The sequence below is a fragment of the Carlito syrichta genome, unplaced genomic scaffold, assembly GCF_000164805.1.
Source record: "Carlito syrichta isolate Samal-C Ts95f unplaced genomic scaffold, Tarsius_syrichta-2.0.1 Scaffold307231, whole genome shotgun sequence".
Lineage (NCBI taxonomy): Eukaryota > Metazoa > Chordata > Mammalia > Primates > Tarsiidae > Carlito > Carlito syrichta.
The window spans coordinates 67,109-85,118 of record NW_007251327.1 but is presented as its reverse complement, the minus strand read 5'-3'; the positions used below and the strand labels follow the sequence as shown (position 1 = coordinate 85,118).

General features: G+C 43.0%; 2 protein-coding genes across 2 annotated transcripts in view; both read left to right on the top strand.

Annotated features, from left to right (window-relative positions):
- KTI12 (KTI12 chromatin associated homolog) overlaps positions 1-16,136 on the top strand; it is an 18,574-nt gene extending 2,438 nt beyond the window's left edge. The window contains exons 2-3 of the mRNA XM_021715635.1: positions 9,018-9,078; positions 14,331-16,136. Of these exons, the coding sequence (XP_021571310.1) occupies positions 14,493-15,563 (1,071 nt within the window). The 5' untranslated portion in view covers positions 9,018-9,078; positions 14,331-14,492 and the 3' untranslated portion in view covers positions 15,564-16,136. The remainder of the gene's footprint in view (positions 1-9,017; positions 9,079-14,330) is intronic.
- The window catches only part of TXNDC12 (thioredoxin domain containing 12), a 29,254-nt gene that overhangs the window by 2,788 nt on the left and 8,456 nt on the right, over positions 1-18,010 (top strand). The window contains exon 2 of the mRNA XM_008064218.2: positions 9,018-9,078. Within this exon, the coding sequence (XP_008062409.1) occupies positions 9,018-9,078 (61 nt within the window). The remainder of the gene's footprint in view (positions 1-9,017; positions 9,079-18,010) is intronic.

Below are 18,010 nucleotides of genomic sequence, written 5' to 3'. Positions count from 1 at the left end.
GGGGGGGCGGGGGGGGGAAGAAAGGCTTGTCTCTGTTCTCTGAAGTCTGGGCCTCAGGCGAGCTGGTTACTTCTCAATGTGATCTTTCTGCATAGGTTACTTTGGGCTTGCTCACAGTATGGCAGCTGGGTTCCATGAGTGAGTACCAATGCATAGCATTTTGACCATCTAGACTTACACAGCACATAGCACCACTTCCACTGTGCTTTGTAGGGGAAGGTGCAAGGGAATGGAACACTCTGCCCCACCCCCTAATGGGAGGTATGTTGAGGTTACATTGCAAGAAGAGAACGTCTGCCACAATGAGCTAGAACTTTGTCTTGTTCATGCGCGCGAATATTTGTTGAAAGAAGAAATGAATGATAAACCATTATTGTGGTCCCTGTGCTTTTTCAGCTTACAGTCTGGTGAGATATCAAGACAAGTAAGCAGGCAAAGTTCCCTGACAGTATGGTATGTACTTTGAGCAGGAAGATACCAAGTAACTGCTGTAGCACATAGAAGGGCAATTTAGGGCAGAGGGCTGGGTCATTAGGATTCAATGAAAATGCAAAAGACACTTAATAGAAAGTATTTAGTAATTATTTCCTCCCATGGAAGAATATTTCATTGTTACTAAAAGAAATTAATAATATTTCAAACTTTTGTTTTATGAATCTCTTGGGTATGGATTCTTGGGAAATTATATCCCACCCATATCACCTCCCCAAAAAGTGCTATGCGAGGCAGTGGTTCCTGAAAATGTTGATAAGAGGGGTTTCTGCTCAAATGTTTTAAGTAGCTCTGGCCCTTTCCAGGAGATGACCTGGTGGTTTGCAGAGAAGTGAGACTGAATAATCCCTACTGTTGTTTTAGTTTTTGTTTTCCCTGAGTCAGAGTCTTACCCTGTTGCCCAGGCTGGAGTGCAGTGGCATGCTCACAGCCACCACAGCCTCAACATGCTAGGCTCTAGCAATCCTTCCGCTTCTGCCTTCCAAGTAGCTGGAACTACAGGTGTGCCCCACCATACCCAGCTAATTTTTCTTGATTTATTTTAGAGATGAGGTCTTACCAAGTTGCTCAGGTTGGTCTCAAACCTGTGGGCTCTGGCAGTCCTCTCACCTCAGCCTCCCAAAGTGTTGGGATTACAGGCGTGAGCCACTGCAACCCCCCCCCCCATTTTCATTAAGAGGAAGAAGCACAGTGGGTATGGACTCAGCGCTAGATGGAAATTAGGAGGTCTGGGTTTTAATCCTAGTCAAGCCATTTTGTCAACTCTGGTCCTCCTTGGTGACCATTTATTAAGAGAGAGTTGGACTAGAAATGCTTCCTAAAAACTCTTCCAGCTCTAACATTCTAGAGTTTTAAAATGACTGCATTTTCTTTGTGGGCTAAAAATATAGCACCTATGAGGAGAAGTGTAACAACCAGCATGTACTGTACATTTATTTACTGTCTTCCCGGCAACGTTCTATGCATTTTTCAAAAATGGACTAGTTTAAGCCTCATAATAATCCTGTAAGATGGGTAATATTTTATATCTTTATTCCCATTTCATAGATGAAGAACCTAAAATGTGTCACAGGAGTCACAGTGTTAGCACTTTCCCAGAGCCAATGTCCTTAACCGATACACCACTCTGGCCTTTCAGTGCAGAAACTCCTCTGAAGGATATAAGAAAGAAACTAGGAAGTTGTTGGTGGGGTCGGTTCATGTGCTCTCTTCCCTGAAACAGAGATGGATGACTTTCTCAAGTCTCTGGAATAATAATTCAACATGTATGAAGCGTTTACCTTTCTACACAGTGTCCTATTCACATTCACAAAAACCCTATGGAGTAGATACTTTTGTTAGCCATATTTTGTATTTGTGAAAAAAGTAAATGACTGAAAGAGAATTCCAATTCAGGTCTGTTTGACTGAGACAAACATTATTTAGCCACTGTTATTCTACCTCGCGGGTACAATAGTCCCTCTAGCAGGTACAATGTTCCAGCGGGTTTTAGAGGGTTGGCTGTCAGCTCTGACACTTGGTAGGTTTCATCAGCTGGGAGGGGGCGGATAATATTTTTCTTATGTTCTTAATTTACACTCATTCAAACAATTTTCATCTGAAGGGCTTTGAAATTCTGTTCTAAGTGCTGTGTTTAGAAATGGTTGCTTTTCCTTCCTTGTTTAATTAATTTTTTTTAGGAAAAGAGCTGCTAATATAGGAGACTTTAATTTACTTTGCAGATAACAAAATTCAGTGGCCATGCAGGTGATGCTTTAGGAATTTAGGCTGTCTTCAGATGTTCGGTGTTGGCAGGAATGTGGGTGTGGGTGGTGCCAGGGAGAGGATGACTTTAGTAACAAGGTAAACTGTAACTTTTTAAGTTATTTTTGAGACAAAAGGGCCCAGATTTTCCAGATCTAAAGTTGGTGTTCCCATTCTGCTCTGGTGAAACTGCATTTCTTTATTCATTTTTTTTTTTGAGTTGGAGTCTCACTCTGTTGCCCAGACTGGAGTGCAGTGGCTGCTCCCGGCCACCGCAGCCTCGCCTGTTGGGCTCTGGCGATCCTTCTGCCTCAGCCTTCCAAGTAGCTGGAACTACAGGCGTGCGCTACCACGCCCGGTTAATTTTTTTTTGATTTATTGTAGAGATGAGGTCTCGCCAAGTTGCCCAGGCGGGTCTCGAACCCGCGAGCTCAGGCAATCCACTCACCTCAGCCTCCCAAAGCGCTGGGATTACAGGCTGAGCCACCGAACCCGGCTTCCTTTACTCATTTATTAATCTTTGCTCGAGAGGTAGTAAAGTGTAGTGAATGGTTATAACTATAGACCCTGGAACCCAGCTCTGCCACTTACTGTCAATATGACGTTAGACAAGCAATTTAACTTCAGCTCAGCTCCCTTTTCTGTAAAAAGGGGATAATTAGAGTTTCTACTTCCTAAGAAGTACCTGGCACATAATAGTCAATATTATTATCAAAATGTTATAATTATTATATAAAGTAAGCACTTAATGATGGCGGCGACTATTACTATTATGGAAATTTCAATATACTTTGTAATGTACATTCTCAAAGAAACTGTACATGCAATGGACTGTTTCGTATTATACCTCTAAACTTATACTTCTGGGGTACTGGAAAAAGCATGCTAATTAGGAATCAGGATACCTAAAATTTGGTTGTGGTTTCCTTTGGGATGTTAGATAGCTTCTTCTCTTTTCTAGGCCTCAGTAAAATGAGAGGGTTAGACTCATTCATTCATCTCAAGGGTTGTGATTCTTTACATTTAAACGTATTAAAGTTTAATAAAGTTTAAAGTTGAACTTCTCAATTGGATTAGCTACATTTCAAGTGCTCAAGCCACATTAACTAGTGAACTAGTGGCTATCTTACAGTAAGTTCTGTTTAACAGTGCGGTGCCAAGGTCTCTTAGCAATAACCTTCTATAATTGTAAGCTTTATCACCTAACTTCTGAGTGGGCTGGACTTATAGTGAGATTTTATTTAACCTGATATTAATCTAGCTTCCCTGAATTTCTTTTGGTTGGCGGTAGCCTAGTATCTATTTCTCAATTATTTTACTTTTGATGTCTAGAAATCCTTCTGCTTTAGGTGAGTTTTTTTTGTTTGTTTGTTTGTTTGTTTGTTTTTTAGTTGGAGTCTCTGTCGCACAGGCTGGAGTGCAATGGCACGGTCATAGCCACTGCAACCTTGACCTGCTGGGCTCAGGTGATCCTCCCACCTCAGCCTTTCAAAGTAGCTGGAACTACAGGCATGCGCCACCATGCCCGGCTAATTTTTTTATTTATTGTAGAGATGAAGTCTCACCAAGTTGCCCAGATTGGTGTCGAACCTGTGAGCTCAGGCAGTCCTCTTACCTCAGCCTCCCAAAGTGCTGGGATTATAGGCATGAGCCACAACACCCAACTAGGTGTGCTTTTATAAACATCATAGAGGTACTTTTAAAAACTAAATTGATGTTTGACAATATTTATCTTTTAACTTTAATCGGCAAGTTTAGTCCACTTATGGGCCGGGCTCGGTGGCTCAGCCTGTAACCCCACGCTTTGGGAGGCCAGGGTGAGTGGATTGCCTGAGCCCGTGGGTTCGAGATCCCCCTGGGCAACTTGGTGAGACCTCATCTCTGCAATAAAAATTAAAAAATTAGCTGGGCGTGGCAGCGCGCACCTGTAGTTCCGGCTACTTGGAAGGCTGAGGCTGAAGGATTGCCGGAGCCCAGCAGGTCTAGGCTGCGGTGGCCGGGAGCGGCCACTGCACTCCAGTCTGGGTGACGAAGTGAGACTCCAACTCAAAAAAAAAAAAAGTTTAGTCCACTTATGTTTGTTGTGATTATTGACAGATTTGCTCTTGTTTCTCTTATTCCGTTTCTATCTCTATTTTTTTTATGCTTTTTTTCTCCCTTTTTTGTCCTTCCTTTGGGAATTGAGCATTTGCTTGTTTTGATTTTATTTGATCTCCTTTATTAATTTGGAAGTTGCTACTCTAGTTATTTTCCTTTAGTGATTACTATTGACATTTCATTTGCATACTTAACAAAATCTAACATTATCTTAATCTCCAACAGTAAAAGAGCCTTTAGAACATTTAACTTCAGTCATCCCCTCTTTACTTATAGGCAGTTGTCTAATCTTTTTTTTTGAGTTGGAGTCTCACTCTGTCACCCAGGCTAGAGTGCAGTGGCATGCTGATGGCCACTCCAGTGTCAACCTGCTGGACTCTGCAATCCTTCTACCTCAGCCTTCCAAGTAGTCGGAACTATAGACACGCGCTACCAAGCACGGCTAATTTTTTATTTTATTGTAGAGATGAGGTCTCTCGCCAAGTTGCCTGGGCTGGCCTCGCCTCCCAAAGTGCTGGGATTATAGGCTAAGCCACCGAGCCCGGGCTTTTTTTTTTATAATTATTTTTTTTTTTAGAGATGAAGTCTTGCTGTGTTGTCCAGGCTGGCCTCAGACTCCTGGGATCAAGCCAGTCTCCCACCTCAGCCTCCCAAATAGCTGGTAGTACAGGTGCTTTCCACCCTACTTAGCTGTTCTCTCTCTTTCTTTTTTTTTTTTTGAGTTGGAGTCCCACTGTGTCACCCAGGCTGGAGTATAGTGGGACGATCATGGCCACTGCAGCCTCAACCTGCTGGGCTCAGGCTATCCTACCACCTCAGCCTTCCGAGTAGCTGATGCTACAGGCATGTGCCACCACACCTGGATTTTTTTTTTTTTTTTTAATTGTAGAAACGAAGTCTCACTATGTTGCCCAGGCTGTTCTCCAAACCCTGGGCTCAGGCACTTCTCTCGCCTCCACCTCCGGAAGTGCTGTGATTACAGATGTGAGCCACCATGCTCCACTAATTTTTTTATTTATTGTAGAGACAAAGTCTTACTATGTTGCCAGGCTGATTTTGAACTCCTGCGTTCAGGCAGTCCTTTCTCCTTGATCTCCCAAAGTGCTGGGATTACAAGTGTGAGCCACTGTGCCCAGCCACTCTCTCTTTTTTTTTAACTCCATAAATTTGTCATTATGAATTTTCATACAGACTCTTTATTTATTTATGAGTTTTACTCTGTCGCCCAGACTGGAGTGCAGTGGCATGATCATGGCTACCACAGCCTTGACTTTCTGGGCTTAGGCGATCATTCTGCCTCAGCCTCCCAAGTATCTGGGACTACAAGCGTATGCCATCACACCTGGCTAATTTTTTGATTTGTTGTAGAGATGAGGTCTTGCCAAGTTGCCTAGATTGGTTACAAGCCCTTGGGCTCAGGCAATCCTCTTGCCTTTGCCCCCCAAGTGCTTGGATTGTAGGCATGAGCTACCATGCCTGACTACAGGCAATATTTAGACTTATCATCATGTTTACTAGTTTACTTGCTCACTAGTCTTTATATCTAAGCTTTCTTCTGGGATTGTTGCCTACCTGAAACGTGTCCTTCAGCTGTCCTGTTCATTTTCTCTGGTTCTCCTAGGGACTATTTTATATATCCTTCTGTCTCTCCAAACCTCTAATACCTCCTTCACAATCCTTGCTTCCTTTTGTGACCTTGCTTCCTTTTGAACAAAAGATGGAATGACTCGGAAGAAACCTTTCAAATATGCTCATCACTGCATTTTACCCGATAGTGTTCACATAAACTCCCTTCCCTGTTGCTACTTGATAAATCATCCATATTCTCAGCAAAAGCTTTATTTGAATACTAAATCTCATCTTTCTCACCTATTCAATGACATTTTACAAGTGACTCCCTTTTCACTCTGTATCATTTCTATCAGCTTTCAATGTCGTATGCTTTTCTCCATGTTGAATTAAAATCTTTCTTTGATTCACATCCCATTCTAGCTTTTGCCCCAATACAGTGAAATTCTTTGAAAGAGTTGTATGTGCTTGCCCTTATTTGTCTTCTCCTAGACTGTCTTGATCTTATTCTAATCATGTTTTATCCTCACTGTTTTTTTTTTATTTTTAATTTTAATTTTTTTTTTTTTGAATTGGAGTCTCACTCTGTCGCCCAGACTGGAGTGCAGTGGCCACTCCTGGCCACTGCAGACTCGACCTGCTGGGCTCCGGCGATCCTTCCGCCAAGTAACCGGAATTACAGGCACGCACTACCACGCCCGGCTGATTTTTGATTTATTGTAGAGATGAGGTCTCTCCAAGTTACCCAGGCCGGTCTCGAACCCGCGGGCTCAGGCAATCCACTCACCTCAGCCTCCCAAAGGTGCGGGATTACAGGCTGAGCCACCGAGCCTGGCTGTTTTTTTTTTCTTTCTTTCTTTGATTTGGATTCTCACTCTGTCACCCAGGCTGGAGTGCAGTGGCGCGCTCACGGCCACCGCAGCCGCGGCCTGCTGGGCACAGGTGATCTTTCCGCCTCAGTCCTCCAAGAAGCTGGAACTACAGACATGCACACCATGCCTGGCTAATTATTTGATTTATTGTAGAGATGAGGTCTCACCAAGTTGCCCAGGCTGGTCTTGAACCCAGGGTCTCAGGCAATCCTCTTACCTCAACCTCCCAAAGTGCTGGGATTATAGGCGTGAGCCACCACGCTTGGCCTATCTGCACTGTTACTTTTAATCGCAACTCCATCCTTCTAGTTGCCCAGGCCAAAAACCTTAGAATAATCCTTAACTTCCCTCTTTACTCTCACTTCCCATATCTACTCTAAAATCCTGTTGACTTTGCCTTCAGAATATATCCAGAATCCAACATGTCTTATTCCCTCTATCTCCACAGCTGGCCCAACCCACTGTCATCTCTCCTTACTTTTTGCTCCTCATACTAGTTTGCTAAGGCTGCAGTAACAAAGTACCACAAACTGAGTGACTTAAAGGACAGACATTCAATGTCTCACATTTCTGGAGGCTAGAAGTCCAAAATCAAGGTGTCACCAGGATTATTCCTTCTGAGTGCTGTGTGGGAGAGATCTGCTCTAAGCTATTCTCCCTGACTTGTTAGATGGCTGTATTCTCCCTTTGTGCATGTCTGTGTCCCAATTTCCCCTTTTTTGTGAGGAGGACACCAATCATTGGGTTATGACCTCCCTAATAAGTTCATTTTAGCTTGATTACCTCTATAAAGATCCTGTCTCCAAAGAAGGTCACATTCTGAGATACTGGGTGTTAGGACTCTAACATACCTTTTTTTGGGGGGGAAGATACATTTCAACCCATAACATCCCCTGCCGACTGTTTTCAGCACGGAAGCCAGAGCAATCCTGCTAAAACACAAATTGCATCATTTTACTACTCTGCTCAAAATTCTCCAATAGCTCAGTAAAGCCCAGAGTCTTTACAGTGACCTGCAAGTCCCTCCATTGCCTGCTCCCTCCCCTTCCTCTTTGTCCTTCTCTTCCGCTTTGAAAGATAGACAGTCCTGTGTAGTGCTTCAATTCAAGGAGTTTGGACCCTTACTGCAGGGTCAGATCCCAACTTGACATTTACTAGCTATGGGATGTTGAGAGAGTTACTTAAATGTTGTACTTTAGTTTTATCATCTGTAAGATGGGCTTAATAAGAGTATCTACTTCATAGGGTTGTTATGAGAATCAGTATTTGTAAAGTACTTAGAATAGTGCCAGGTGTTATTATCTTAATAGCAAATACTTGTAGCATTTCTCAAGTTCCAGACACTTTTAAGCTCTTTGAGGTATTCATTTATTTAATCCTTATAGCAACCCTATTAGGTAGCTGTTATTTTAGAGCTAAGAAAACATTTCACAGCTTAGGAAAGTTACTTAACTTGCCCAAAGTCACACAGTTAGTAAAGTGGTAGAAACAGGATTCAGTCTAAAGGAGTCTAGGTCTAGAGTTCATTTTTTTTTTTTTTGAGTTGGAGTCTCACTCTGTTGCCCAGACTGGAGTGCAGTGGCCGCTCCCGGCCACCACAGCCTCCACCTGCTGGGCTCAGGCGATCCTTCCACCTCAACCTTTCAAGTAGCTGGAACTATAGGCGTGCGCTACCACACCCGGCTTATTTTTGTATTTATTGTAGAGATGAGGTCTCTGCAAGTTGCCCAGGCTGATCTCGAACCCATGGGCTCAGGCGATCCTCTCACCTCAAAGTGTTGGGATTATAGGCATGGGCCACCACGCCCGGGCTTAGAGTTCATGTTCTTAACCACTACATGATACTGCCCAGTAAATATTATTTACAGAAATTATCACGAATAGTGAATACCTGGTATTGGAAAAAATCTCTCCGTTTATCTGAAAATGTCTATTTGGCCCCTGTTTTTATCTTTTTTTTCTTTCAGTTGAGGTTTCACTCTGTCTTTCAGTCTGGAGTACAGTGACACAATCATAGCTCATCTTAGCTTCGACCTCCTGACTTCTGTCAGTCCTTCTATCTCAGCCTCCTGAGTAGCTGTGACTACAGACACATGCCACCACGCCTGGCTAATTTTTTTTATATATATTAGACTTTCTCAACCTACTCCATATCTTTTGGCTCCTCCTTCACAATTGCCATACTTCTTTGGGTCTCTGCTCTTTGTTTGTTGTGTGAATGTTTATAAGGTTCTTTTCTTGCAGGTTTTGGAGATCATATTCATTGGAGGACACTGGAAGATGGGAAGAAAGAAGCAGCTGCCAGGTACAGCACATGGTTTGGGTCATTCATGGTGGTAAAACACTTTCCAGCAGTCAACTTAATATTAATTTCAGGTGAAGGGCTATGCCACAGGAGAGCAGGAACCGAATAGTTGCCTGATTGCAACAACAGCAACAATTGAGGTGACTACCTTATAGTTGAGCCTTGAACAACATGGGTTTGAAGTGCTCAGGTCCACTTATGCACTGATGTTTTTCAATAAATATATTGGAGAAATTTGTGGAGATTTTTGAAATTTTCAAAAAAAACAAGTGAGCCACATAGCCTAGAAACATATATAAATGTAAATTTTCTAATTATATATATTGTATATTTTATAATTTGTATAAATATATAAATATAAATTACATATATAATTAATACCTTTAAGAAAAAGATATCTCATGAATACATGAAATATATGTAGAAACTAGTTTATGTTATCATTTACATTTGTGTATTATATACATTTGTGTATCATAAAATATACACAAATCTATTATAAAAAGTTAAAATTGAATCAGGCATGGTGGCTCATATCTGTAATCCCACAACTTTGGGAGACCAAATGGGAGAATCATTTGAGGCCAGGAGTTTTTAGAGAAAAAAGGAAATTGAAAAAATTGGCCAGGCATAGTGGCATACCCCTGTAGTCAGTTACTCAGGAGACTGAGGCCAGAGGATCACTTAAGCCAGGAGTTTGAAGTTACAGTGAGCTATTCTTGCACCACTGGATTCTAGCCTAAGCGACAGAGTGAGACCCTGACCCTATTTTAAAAAAAATTATCAGAATTTATGCAAACAAACACTTATAGATCTTACATGGTGCCATTTGCAGTAGGGAGAAATGTAAACAAATGTAAAGATGCCATATTAAGTTATAACTACAGCCAGGCTCGGTGGCTCAACCTGTAATCTGAGCACTTTGGGAGGCCAAGGTGAGTGGATTACCTGAGGCCACAGGTTTGAGACCAGCCCGGGCACCTTGGCAAGATCTCTTCTCTACAATAAAATAAAAAATTAGCTGGGCGTGGTAGGCGGGGAGGTACGTCTGTAGTGCCAGCTACTTGGAAGGCTGAGGTGGAAGGATTGCCAGAGTCTAGCAGGTCAACGCTGGGGTGTCCGTGAGTATGCCACTGCACTCCAGCCTAGGCGACAGAGTGAGACTCCAACTCAAAAAAAAGAAATATATATATATATATATTAGTATACACAGTATGTACTACAGCTAATTTTATACAGTTAACTGTATAAAATTAGCTGTAGTACATACTGTGTATACTACTATATTAATTTTGTAGCAACCTCCTGTTGCTATGGTAGTGAGCTCAAGTGTTGTGTCTATTTAAAATGCCATGTGATGCTAATCATCTCCAGTGAGCAGTTGGTGTCTCCAGTATATTGTAAAGCACAGTAAAAGGTGATCTCTCACAGTTCTTGAGTATTTTTTATGGTAAGTGCAATATGATATAAACCTAGAATAACTATGGAACCCATACAAGGTGTCACTGGTGATGCTAGAAATGCTCCAAGAAGCAGAAAAAAAGTTGATATTATAAGAAAAAGTTGAATTGCCTGTTGTGTGTCATAGATTAAGGTCTGCAGAGACAGTTGCATATCATCTCAAGATAAATGAATCCAGCATAAGGACCATTGTTAAAAAAAAAAAAAAAGGAAAGGAAATTTGCGAGGTTAAAGCCATAGCTATAGGCAAGAACCCTGTACTTTTTACAAAACTTTGCCCCTTTATCTTGTATTATGCAGCCTTTCTGTGGGTGTAGGATTAAGAAAGGAATACCTACAGACTTTAATGTGATTTGAGAAAAAGCAAAGTCATTATATGACAACTTAAAGCAAAAGGAAGGTGAAGGATCTAAAGCTAGAGAATTTAACACCACGAAGGATGATTTGGTAATTTTAGACAGAGGTTTAGCTTTAAAATGTCAAGCTAACAGGAGAAGCAGCTTCTGTTGACCAAGAAGCAGCAGACAAATTTCCAGATATAATTAAGAAAATCATTGGATCAGGCACGGTGACTCATGCCTGTAATCCCAGCACTTTGGGAAGCCAAGGCGGGAGGCTTCCTTGGCCCAGGAGTTTAAGACGCACCTAGGCAGCATAGCAAGTCTTCGTTGTTTTTTTTTTAATTTATCAGGGCATGATAGTGCATGCTTGTAGTCCCAGCTACTTGGGAAGCTGAGGTGGAAGGATTACCTGAACCCAGGAGTTAGAGCTGTGGTGACTCCCATGTGAGAGAGAGGAAAGAGCAAAGAGAGAAGGAGAGAGAGAGAGATATTAAATAAGTCCCAGCTACTTGGAAGCCTAAGGCAGGAGGATCACTTGAACATTTTTTTTATTAGCAAGGAGGGAAGTGAGCACTAGGATTGAAGGCAGGAAGGCATAGGCTAACTCTACAGGTTTGTGCTAATGCGGTCAGATTTATGATCAGGACTGCCCTTATCTATGAAGCTGCTAACTCCTGAGCCTTGAAGGGAGAAAATAAACACCAGCTGCCAGTGTTTTGCTTGTACAACAAGAAGGCCTACATGACAAGAACCCTTTTTCTGGATTGGTTCCAATCATTGATGCTTTGTCCCTGAAGGCAGGAAGTACCTTGTCAGAAAGGGATGCCTTTTAAAGTGTTTGGACACTGTAAAAGGTCAGTGCCCTGGCAACCCAGAATCTCATGAGGTCAATGCCCTGGCATCCCAAAAATCTCATGAGTTCAACACAAAAAGCATCAAAGTGGTCTACTTGCCCTCAAGCACGTCTCTAATTTAGGCTTATGATCAGGGGTCATAAGGACCTTTAAGGTTCATTATTCATAATACTCTCTGGAAAGGATTATCAGCCGTGGAAGAAAACCCTAGTAGAACATCAGGAAAGTATGGAAGGATTACACCACTGAAGATGCCATGGCTGTTACCAAAAAAAACTGTAAAAGCCATCAAGCCTCAAACAATAAATTCATGCTGGAGAAAACCACAGGATTTACGACAGAGAAAATCAGGGAAATCATGAAAGAGACTATGGATATGGCAAAAAAAGCTAGGGGGTAAAATGTCTCAAGATTCTGGAGAAGTTCAAGTGCTAATAGGCACCACACCAGAGGTGTGAAATTAACTGAAGATGACTTGATGGAGATGAGTGCTTTCAAATCAGTGCCAGACGATGAGGAAGAAGACATAGAGAAGCACTGCCAGAAAACAAACTGGACAATTTGACAGAATGGTTCCAATTATTCAAGACTGCTTTTGGCTTCTTATGTCACATGGACCCTTCTATGATATGGGCCCTGAAACTAAAGTAAGGAAGAAGGATTGGTAGTATATAGAAACATTTTTGGAGAAATGAAAAAAATTTAGCAAGTCAGACAAATTTCTTTGTGTTTCCATAAAGTTACACCAAGTATGCCTGTCTGTCCTGCCTCCCCTTCCACTTTCTGCTCCTTTTCTACCTCTGCCATCCCTGAAACAGCAAAACGAACCCTTCTTTTTCTCCTCCTTCTCAGCCTACTCAGTGTGAGCACAAGAAGGCAGGCCTTTATGATGATACACTTCAACCTAGTGAATAGTAAATATATTCTCTTCCTTGTGATTTTCTTTTTGTTTTCGTTTTTTTTTTAGAAAGCAGGATTTATTGAGAGAACAGAAAGCTCCCACAGCCCCACAGTGGGAGAGGACCCAAGGGGGTTGCCCGTGATTTCCTTAACATTTCTTTCCTCTTTAAGAATTTAGTATGTAATACATATAGCATACAAAATATGTGTTAATTGACTGTTATCACTAAGGCTTCCAATCAACGTAGGCTATTAAGTTTTTGAGGCATCAAAAGTTTTACTCAGATTTTCAGCTATGCAGGGAGTTGGCGCCCCTCACCCCAAGTTGTTCACAGATGAACTGCACTAAGGGCTTACTGTGCATCAAGCTTTAAATCCTCACAATTCTTTGAGGTGGATATTGTTAATATCTTTATTTTAGAGATGAGAAAACTAAGGCACAGTTTCCTATGGTAACTTACCCAAGATCACACAGCTATTTTGAGGGGGAACCGAGGTCCGAACGTCAATATGAGCTAGTAAGTGGCAGAGCCAAGATTCAGACCCAGAGGCTCTGACTTAAGAGCCTGCGTTCTCAACCAGTATGCCATACTGCCCACTAGACTCCAGTTGAATAGTCTCAAGTCCCAAGTAGGTTTGGTTTATGCACAGTTTGGTGCATAAGGAGAGGGAAAGGCAGGGCAGGGTAGGAGGTCTGTTTTACATGCATTGATTTGTTTAATCCTCCCAACAACCTACTCTGTTGGTATACCTATGAAATAATTGTTGTCATGTTACAGAAGAGAAAATTGAAGTACAGAAAAATTGTACAACTTGCTATTAGTTACAGTGCTAGTAAGTGGCAGAACCAAGACTTGAATATGTTCTACTACACTATACTGAAGTGACACAAAGACCCACTCCACCATAATATATATCTGTATCTACAGTATACAAACACATGCTTACACATTCACACTTCTGCACCTACTAAACTCTAGTGCTACTGTTCTTAGATGCTACAGTTTCATTGTTCTGGGTCTGAAACCTTCTGGTGGGAGCAGAATTGCCATATTTAGTAATAAAAATAACTATACCCAGTTAAATTTGCATGCTAGATAAACAATAAATAATTTTAATCATATCCGTGCAATATTTAGGACATACCTGTATTAGAATTTTTTGGTTGTTTATTTGAAATTCAAATTTAGCTGGGCATCCTGTACTTCATTTGGAAAAAAAATCCCTATTTTCAGGTTCTAAATCAAATGACTATTACTAAAGCCTTCAGTGATTTCTCTGAATAGTTTGTTTTTCTCTTCTGTTCTTTTGTAACCTCCCCTGTATCTATCATAGTATTTATTACTGTGTTGGTGCCTGATTCCTCCTATTCAGACTCTTGCTCTGTCCAGAAACTGTTTTTGTGTTCATTTCTCAATTCTCAACCATGAAGATGTTGAGTGATTGAAATAGTTATTGGATAAACATACACTGAGAGCCAGGAGGTGTAAGAGGAGTGAAACAACAGCATTTATGAATTGCCTTCTACATGCTAAATAGAGTGCTGATTGTTTTTACAGTATTTAATGTCCATTGAGGCCTCATTCATAGATAGGGATAGTCTTTGGGCGCAGAGAGATCACAGTCTTCTCAGGCCTTTAACATTTGGCATACATAACTGATCACATTCAGTCTCTGCATCTCCTTTCTGAGAAAGCTGGAGCTGGGCCTCCTGCCAAGGACTGTTTCCATAGAAACAAGAGGTCCCGTAAGAGTCAAAGGAGGCGGGAAACGCACCTTGCACTTCCGGTCTGCGCCGGAGACGCGAGTAACCCGGAAGTGGACGCGGCGCGGTTACGTGTGGTCTCTCCCCGGGAGGATGCCGCTGGTGGTGTTCTGCGGGCTGCCGTACAGCGGCAAGAGCCGGCGAGCGGAAGAGCTGCGCGGGGCGCTGGCGGCCGAGGGCCGCACGGTGCACGTGGTGACCGACGCGGCGGTGCTGGGCGCAGAGGACGCCACCGTGTACGGCGACTCTGCTCGTGAGAAGGCGCTGCGCGGGGCCTTGCGAGCCTCCGTGGAGCGGCGCCTGAGCCGCCACGACGTGGTCATCCTGGACTCGCTGAACTACATCAAGGGCTTCCGCTACGAGCTCTACTGCCTGGCGCGGGCGGCGCGCACCCCGCTGTGCTTGGTCTATTGCGTGCGGCCCGGCGGCTGGAGCGGGGGGTCTCGGGTGGCCGGCGCGGAGGAGGACCGGGGCCGGAACGTCAGTGTGAGTTGGAGGCCGCGCCTTGAGGAGGGCGGGAGACCGCAGGCGGCGGGCACTGCTGTCCCAAGGGATCTTCACGCAGCGGGCTCTGTAGTAAACGGAAGAGCCCGGGCCGACGGACCTGAGGAACAGGAGCCGGAGGGAACCGGGGCCACAGATTCTCCCGCTCTCGTGCCTCCAGCATCCGAGAGCTCTGAAAAGCGTGTGCCCAGTGCCTTTTACCCTCTCGAGCTCCTGGAGGCCCTATCTCTGCGCTTTGAGGCTCCGGACTCGAGGAACCGCTGGGATCGGCCTTTGTTCACCTTGGTGGGCTTAGAGGAGCCATTGCCCCTGGCGGAGATCCGGGCTGCCCTCTTCGAGAACCGGGCTCCCCCGCCCCATCAGTCTACGCAGTCGCAGCCCCTCGCCTCCGGCAGCTTTCTGCACCAGTTGGACCAGGTCACCAGCCAAGTGTTGGCCGGACTGATGGAAGCGCAGAAGAGCGCTGTCCCCGGGGACTTGCTCGCACTTCCTGGCACCACGGAGCACCTGCGGTTTACCCGGCCCTTGACCATGGCCGAACTGTGTCGCCTCCGTCGCCAGTTTATTTCCTTTACTAAAATGCATCCTAACAACGAGAACTTGCCTCAGCTAGCCAACATGTTTCTTCAGTATCTGAGCCAGAGCCTGCAACTAACCTGAGAGGGTAGGGGGAAGCCATGACTCCTGTCTAACCCCCACTGCACTTTGTTTCTCTGGGAAGAATGGTCTGAAGGTCTGCGGAGTGTATTGATGGGCTCTACTAGAGCTGTTGGGGCTGAATTACTCAAACTTTCCTGACTGCTTCTGTGCCAGTCCTTAAGTTTACAGCATAAGTTGCTACTAGAGAGAGAGCTTCGAAGATCCTGGCACATTACTGCAGACAACAGAACCCAGTTGGACAGGGATTGCTTAGATTGGATTCTACTTGGGATGTCACACACCGCTGATTTCCCCTCATTTGAGGTGTGGGAAAGCAGTCTGGATGGATGAGAATTGTTTAAAAACAATTGTGAGAAGAAATTGAAGATGGCACAATTTTGGCTGCACCTGCCGTTTTTTTTATGCCACAAACATTTTTTGATTGCCGTGCTTAGTTTTTGCTAATCTCTATTCTGAGACTAGCGGTTTACAGATAAATTCATTGGTTTCTGTTCTTGGGAAGCTTTGGTTTTATGAGAGTGAAAGACATCACCGTTAGATTATTTTCTCTAATAAAATATTTTAAAGAGTCTACCAGAATGTTTTTCATTTAATGTAACTTCGTGTTCTCCATGTAACCTACATAAGGTAATATTTTAGGTACAAAAGTATCACTGTTATAACTTTGACTGAAATAGCATTTTGGTAGTGATCAGTGAAATTCTAGAGGTTTTGATTTAACCTAGAGTAATTATATTATGACAAGTTCCATACCTATTGAGCTTCATTCTGTATTTGAAGGCAAATATCACTGTAAGCTTCTTTCATTCTTTTATTGATTTCATTGGACAAATGGTAGGTATCTAATTTACTAGTGCCTCTGATTTTCAAAGATGAATTTATTACAGTCTTTGCCCTTGATAAACTGGTGAGAAATACAAGTAAAAAGACAATTATAAGCCGGGCTCGGTGGCTCAGCCTGTAATCCCGTGCCTTGGGAGGCTGAGGTGAGTGAATAGCTTGAGCCTGCGGGTTCGAGACCCGCCTGGGCAACTTGGCGAGACCTCATGTCTACAATAAAAATAAAATATCAGCCGGGCGTGGTCGTGCGTGCCTCTAGTTCCAGCTACTGGAAGGCTGAGGCGGAAGGATCGCCAGAGTCCGGCAGGTCGAGGCTGTGGTGGCCGGGAGCGGCCACTGCACTCCAGTCTGGGCGACAGAGACTCCAACAAAAAAAAAAAAAAAAAAAAAAGGGCAATTATAGAATAAAAAGGGCTGGTGGTCAGAGAATGATGACAGAATTGCTTTGGGAACTCAGAGGAGCAGAGGACTAACTAGTTGCTAGGTAAGGTGATTTTGGAAAGACTTTGGAAAGCAGTTAGCATTTGAACCACCAGGCATGGTAGCTCCCATCTGTGATCCCAACATTTTGGGATAATAAAGCACAGCAGTGTCACATAATGAAAGTTCAGTACATTTTGGCTCTTATGGTTGCCTAGATCCCCCTACCCGCTTAAACGTACCCTGCTCATTTTGTTTACAAGCTTTTACGATGAAAGCACAAATCCGTCCCAGATTTGAGGTAGATCTAAGGTGAGGTAGCCGAATAGTTCATTGCACACTTATTAAATGACTTTAATTTATGTATATTTAGAATAGTGCCTGATCATAGTAAATGTTATAACTGGGCATAGTGGCTCGCACCTGTAATACGCACTTTGGATGGATTGCTTGAGCCCAGGAGTTCAAGACCAGCCTGGGTAAAACCTTGTCTCTACAAAAGCAAAAAAAATACAGACACCATAGTAAATCGTATGTAAATGTTTGCTACCAATAATACTGTGTGTGTCAGACAAACGGAGTATAATAGGCAGCTAAGAATTCCTTGTCTTGGGAAACTCCAAGTCCTGTGGAGGGAGATGGATAAATAGTAGTAGATAACAGATCAGTGTGTTAATGCCATGGTAAATGTTACACAGTGTATGGTGTTGTGACATGGGGGTTGGGAGTGGGGAGGGTTGTAATGGAGAAAGCCAATGACTGCCTGCATGGGGCCCTCCTACCAGTTGTCATTTGAGCCTTGAGAGCTTAAGAGCTTCATCTGGCCAACCTAGTTCAGGTAGATAATGTTGCTCATAACAAAACAAAAACAAAACACTTTCCTCCCTATTACAAAAAATTGTATTTAATTATAGGAAAATTGGAAAATGCGGAAGTAGTACAGGCAAACATCCGTAATCCCATCAGCCACAGATAACTGCTATTGTGTTTTAGTGCACTTCCTTTTAGGCTTTTTCCTCTGTACATACATGCCTAATTAAAACCAGAGTATAAATAATTATTTTGTATCCTTTTTTAATATACCAGTTAAAAATTTGTATAAATAATTTCAGTGCTTTTGTAACAATCATTTAGAAATGCTGTGACAATTGGAAGTACGGTAATTGAATTTTTTTTTTGAGTCAAGG